This window comes from Fistularia commersonii, chromosome 25 (assembly GCF_037954325.1).
Source record: "Fistularia commersonii isolate RoL2024-O1a breed Wild chromosome 25, RoL_Fcom_v1.0, whole genome shotgun sequence".
In the NCBI taxonomy this organism is placed as follows: domain Eukaryota; kingdom Metazoa; phylum Chordata; class Actinopteri; order Syngnathiformes; family Fistulariidae; genus Fistularia; species Fistularia commersonii.
The window spans coordinates 11327238-11333263 of NC_141308.1; the positions used below are offsets into that span (position 1 = coordinate 11327238).

General features: G+C 49.6%; 1 protein-coding gene across 4 annotated transcripts; it reads right to left on the bottom strand.

Moving 5' to 3' along the window:
- Positions 1–283: 283 nt before the first annotated feature.
- Positions 284–5817, bottom strand: tox4a (TOX high mobility group box family member 4 a). 4 transcript variants are annotated; one of them, XM_086172936.1, is made up of 9 exons: positions 5344–5817; positions 5186–5251; positions 4802–5098; positions 4386–4625; positions 3957–4295; positions 2957–3037; positions 2164–2880; positions 1471–1616; positions 284–1394 (listed from the first exon to the last, which is right to left on the bottom strand). In XM_086172936.1, exons 1-9 carry the CDS (start codon positions 5446–5448, stop codon positions 1337–1339), a joined length of 2049 nt encoding a protein of 682 aa, XP_086029062.1. In that variant the 5' UTR covers positions 5449–5817; the 3' UTR covers positions 284–1336. The 4 variants fall into 4 exon arrangements, with proteins under 4 accessions (XP_086029062.1, XP_086029061.1, XP_086029059.1 ...); XM_086172935.1 differs by having other exon boundaries at positions 4802–5101; XM_086172933.1 differs by having other exon boundaries at positions 5332–5817.
- Positions 5818–6026: the final 209 nt, after the last annotated feature.

The following is a 6026-nucleotide window of genomic DNA, read 5'->3' on the forward strand; positions in this document are numbered from 1 at the left end:
AGGTGTGATTCCCGGTGCGCACACAAGCAGCCCACAAGAAAGAGCACTTCACACCGAAGTTGTCGGACAGAAGGATGTCTTTGCATACAATACAAATCAGAAAACAACAATGCAAAAGCAAGGTGTTCGGCGGCATGTTGCCAACAGCGCAGGCTTGAACTGGAAGGGAAAACCGTGAGAAGCTTCAAAGTAATCAAATAAAATGCTGATTGTTTTATAGCAGAAAGACATTGTTAGCAGGATATGACCTGAGAGAAACAAGTGACCTCACGGAAATGCCAGATTTTTCTTGAAAACAGAGAGAAGTTCTCCTTTTAATTAAAAAAACAAACAAACACATGACTTTTAACCAATGAAAAATGACCTAAAAATGACCAAAAAGTGTTAAGTGAGGGCTGATTTGCCAGAGGAAGCACGGCAACACGGCGCAGTGGGGTTTACCTCTCCGATGTGACTCGATCCCAGTCGAAACACCGAGCAGGATCTTCGGTGACCTTGGACAAATGTCTCGGCTCGGTCTGTCTTAACGTGACTGTTTTTTCTGGCCTTCAGTTTGTACAAAATTAAGTACAATCAGCCGGGTATTTTTAGGAATCCTGGGAAAACTGTAACAAGTGAACTGACAAGTGATCAGATAAAGTACCAAAATATGAAGTGGGATTATTTGTCTACATAGCTCTGAGAATTTTAAGGGCAAAAGAAAAAAGACAAACAGCGTCATTAAAAAGTCAGTTTTGGCTACGACAGAGCGGAAATGTAAAAATATCCCATGAATCCACAGTCATCTTACTGACGTTCCAACTCAAAAAAGGACGGAGCGAAGAGACCATCACTACGTGTTGGCTCGTTTATTATGAAAACACGAAATCGGGTATTTGACGATGAAGGGAAAGGGATGTGTAAAAAAAACAAAACAAAAAATGAATAAGGCAGGCGATTCTTTAACCTTTGAAGGCCACTATCCTCGGAGCGGGCGGGTACTCAAACACACTAACGCTTTCGACGTTCAAACCAAGGCTTATTTAACAACATATGGCGCTAAACATGGCAAAGGCTGCTGTGAAAAGGCAGGTCTGTCACTTCTCACAGCACTGTTTTTCACTTTTTTTTTTTTACAGATAACAAAAAAAAAAAAAAAAAAAGTACAAAATCAAAGAATGTCAGTCAGTAGTTTTTGTACGGTAACTTTAGCTGCCTCGAAGTCACGTGACGCAACGGTTTGTAACGATCCGGGCCGGAGACGGTCAGAATCGGTGTGTCAATCAAGTGTAGCCGCCATGTTGGATCTGCAGAGCAGACGGGGAACGCAAAGGGGCGCGCCGCTGTTTCCGCATCCTTACTTTACCGTTCCCATGCTCTGGTTCCTGATGGAGCACCAGGCCTTGAATATGTCTCTGGAAAGAGATGGAAGGCTGAGGTCAGAACGCTGCAGCACTCATTGGCGTGTCAGCGGAGTTGGCGTTCACGCACCTGCAGTGAGTGGCCACGCATTCGTTGCTGCAGTACTCCCTGTCCCAGTCCTCGCTCTCCACGGCGGGGTTGTTGCAGCCCGCTCTCACGCACACACTCTTCTCCATGCCGCCGCCGTCGCCGGAATCGTTCACCTCCATCTCGTCCTGGAAGACGCGGGGGTTAAAAGCAGGTTTGAAAATGACGCGTGGGACGAGGAAAGTCAACCGCGATGTCTTTCTCATCTCGTCTGTCGTCTATTTGTTTGAATTGTTTCACTGACGTGAATTGTTTCACTGACGAATGAATGTTGGCAAATATCTGCCCGTCCCTGTGAGCCCTAAGAGCTGGAAAATAAACAAACATAAATAAACGTAAAATCATAAATCGCTGCCTGGAGTAAAAAGAATCCCGATTTCGCCGTGAGTGGTTTCTTGATAAATGGAATATAGTTTGGTTGAAAGAAAAGTGAAACTTCCCTACGTGCCTGGGTCAGGGCTGCAACCGCACATTCTTTTTATTGTCTCTTTAGAGATATCTTTTATTTATTTTTTGTTTTGTTTTTCGATGCTCTAGAAAAGAAAATAGTGTACCTTTAGCCGTACTACAATGGGGAAATTTAAAAAATCTGAAGTCAAAAAAAAGAAAGACTGAATGAGAAAACAGCAGCAACCCTTGGATCCCAAGGAGAAACACATGAGGAAGAAGTCTTACCTCTTCTGAAGGAAGCAATTCTGTCACTACGTCGTCGTCGTGTCCGTCTGTGGCGTCTGCAGAATTCACCACCTGCACCGCCGCCACGGGTGTGCATTGTGGGGACGGCGTGATTGTCGTCACGGTGGTCGGGACGATGATCGGGAGGGCGTCAGTGCCCTGCAGGGAGGCCGGGACTATTTTTATCTGGAGCGGAGGCGGGTGAGACACGGCCACCCCCGGCGTGGCCAGTCCCTCGCGGGGTTTGGCCTGCAGACGCGGTGGCGCTGGCGCCATCTGTTGGAGCCGGGGCGGAGGCGGCGCGTTCTGCATCTGCTGTAGGGGCGGAGGTTGGCGGGAGGCGCCGGAGACCACGAGCGTGGGATGCAACGCCCGAAGCCCTCCCGGCAGCACGGTCACCACCTGCCCCCCAGCCTGCAGCATGTGCTTCGGGATTATGATTTTGGTGATGGTCTGGGCCGGCGGGGCCACGGCGGCCGCCGTCACCGCGGGGGGTTTGCTCGCTCCCGTGCGTGAACGCGTCGCCATCTCCGGGACGTCCAGGATAATGTTCGACGTGCAAATGTTGGTGATGGTGTTCTCTTCGATGCTGTGCGCCGGCCGGATGGCCTGCTGGACGGCAACGGGGACGGTCGCTGGCGCTGGTTTTACCACCGGTGGAGGTGGAGGTGGAGGTGGAGGGGGCGAGGGCTCGGTCTCGAAGTCCTCGGCAGCGGGCTGGGATGAGGACGGAAGAAACGTCAGAGGATTCGAATCACACGCAGCACCGACGGTACTTGAACCGTTGTCTCACCTGTGACAGCTGGTTGGCTCGATAAGCTGCCAGAGCTTTCAAATATTCCTTTTTAGCCGTCACCGTCTTTCTTTTATACACCTAGTGGAGACAAAACAAGTCACAGACCTAACAGACCGTTCTGCGCAGTAACCATCATATAACAGAAAATTATGATTTGTCGCCATATTATGACAAAATGGGGAAACTGATAATTTTCTGTAACCATTCTATTCTCTGGGATTTCCCCATTCTTTTCCACTTCTCTCGTGAGACACATTCCCATGAGAGAGATGAGAGATGAGAACAACTTTATTAATCCCAAAGGAAATTGTTGTGCCAGAGTTTCAAGTAAAAAACATAACAGTAATAGATAATAGTAGAAAGGAGGAAGAATAAGAAATACAATGAAATCTGAATTGTCTTAACTGTTAGTAGTAACTACAAAGATTGAAGATTGCCTGCGGCTGAGGGAAGAGGAATTAAAAATCCTGAGGAATTGCACGCCATTGCACGCCAACACCCACTGTTACAAACATAAACCACGCTCTCACTTTCCTCCAATGGCATTACTGATAGTTACTATTTCCCACATCATTTTTATCTGTTTCACCAGCTGTTTTGTGTGCAGCATGTAACTCTGATGCCTGCATTCTCTTGTTTACTCCTTTGTATAAAAGGGACTCACTATAACCAATAAATGGGAGTCCAGCTGGACGACAAGTAGACACAGTCTCTGTTTCTGTCCACTCCCTGTGTGTGTGTATATATATATATATATATATATATATTTATATATTTATATATATATGACCTAACCTCTGACTCAAAGGCCTGATCCATCATCAGCCAGGAGATGTGGACCCTCGCCTTGGACTGAGAGAACGAGGACACCCCACTGCTGTGGTTCCCGGGGTTCGCCACTACTACCTCACCTCAAGATCATCCTCAACAACTTAAAGTAAAGTGCCATTTGTCAACGTCTCTACCGCTGTATTTGCTTTCACACATGCAAACAAACCTGTTTCTGTTCCTCTGCCAGGCTGTCCCACATGGAGGCCACAATCTTTGACACCTCCCCGAACGAAGCGTTGGGATTCTGGCCCTTGATGGCCGCCTGGGTGTCTCTGAAGAAAAGGGCATAGGCCGAAACGGGCTTTTGGGGCTCGTTGGGGTCCTTCTTTTTCCTCCCTTTCTTTGCAGCAGCTGCTGCAGTTGCCGACGCCAGCATCGCTGGCTTCCCCCCGCCCCTCTTCGCTGTGGCCGTGGAGGCAGACGACAGGAGAGACGACTGGGATGACATGTGGGAGAGGACAGAAGAGGAGGACAGGGACATGGGAGAGTCCACAAGGACGCTCTTCTGAAAGAGGAGAGATTAAAAAAAAGCCTTGATTAGCTGCACAACCAGAGGTAAAACAATCAACGCACCATGAAAGACACGGCGCCTCACCTTGAAGTCATCCATGTCCTCATCCTGCAGGGATCCGGCGGGAGACGGCGTCGCTGACAGAGGCTGCTCGGGCGTTCCCGCAGGATGTCCCATGCCTTCAGCCCCAAGAGCCAGCTCCGTCTGGTTAATGGTCATCAGCTGACTGCTTCCCAAAAGACCATGTCCAATGTCTGCCAGCTGAACGTCGATGGTCATCGGGGACGAACTGCTGAAATGGGACCCACCGGCGGCGCTCAGCTCCTGCAGAGATGGATGAGGAGAGTGAAGGATAACAGGAAAAGGACAGGGATGGGGTCAGATGGTGTAGGTGAACTATTTTTGATGGGGATATTGCAAGGATTCCTGATGACAACACAGCTTGAAGTGCACTCATTGCAACAAAGTTTGCACTTAGCCTGACAACTGTGGAGGCTTACCAGCGAAGAGGAGCTCAGCAGGGCCCCCCCGCCGGCCTGGGCCATTCCCCCGACGTTCAGCTGCTCCAGGCCTTGGGATCCGGTGTTCACAAAGGTGGATGCAAAGGACGGATCGTTGGCCTCCACCACCAGGTTGCTGACCAGACTCCTGGAGCCCGGGGGTCCCCCGGCGGGGTCCGAGCCGTCGGACAACTCGAAGTGAGACACGGCGTCGCCCATGCTTAGAGAGGGGTCCGGGTCCAGGGAGATGGGGGGGATCTCGAAGACCTCATCCCCGAGGCTGGGAGTGTGGAAGGTCTGCTGCGAGGTGGAGAGGAGAGCCGGGAGGAGGGTTCAGGCTCCGCCGCCGAGAGGCAACACAAAACGGCTGCGATTGGGACTCACCTCCGCGGACAGAAAAGGGTGGGCCGCGCCGCTAATGGTGAGGTAACTGTCGCTGCCCTCCGGGAACTGAAACAGACCGTTAACCGGAACGATAACCCAAACGAAATCACGGATTTTCATTTTGCAATCCCCATGGGTTTTCTTACATTTTTATTTACCTTGTTTTCCTCGGAGTATCCGCCGTACGGTTGGGGGTCCAAAAACTCCGAATCAACGTTTTGAGCACAGCCGTCTGACAGTTCCGAGTAAAAATTAAGGTCCATTTTTCGGGAGGGGTGGCTTCTTTGGAACTTGAAATGCCGTTAAATGCGGGGTCTGATCCCTTTTAAGGGCCTTTTTCTTAATTTCGTGCACATTTAAACACATATACCTGTGTGTGAACTGCAGATGTTAGCAGCTAGCTAACTAGCGTTACCTTAGCCAAGGACCCCCGGTGTACGTGATTATAACGTTCAAAGAATGCTAACTTTCGTTTTGACGTCCTGGCGACGTGCGGGGGTTTTAATATAACGCTAGTTAGATAGGAGTTCATAAAATATTTGTAATGTTGGCGAAATAGTGTTGGTTAAGTCCCCCGGTGCGCAAAGTTCACTGATGCGCCAAACAAAAAGGCCATTGAAATGCTAGTGGCGGCACACTTCCCGTTCCGAACGCGTTCAGTTGAGGTGGATTCATGGACCGTCGGAAATTTGCTAATTTACGACTAGCATCGTCACGGTGACTCATTTCTCCGCGATATAACTGCGGTTTTAATCCGACGCACGTACCAAAAACCGCTTTTCATATCTCCTAAAAGGAACGGAATCGATTTCTTTGCGTTTCACCGAACGTTACCCATTCG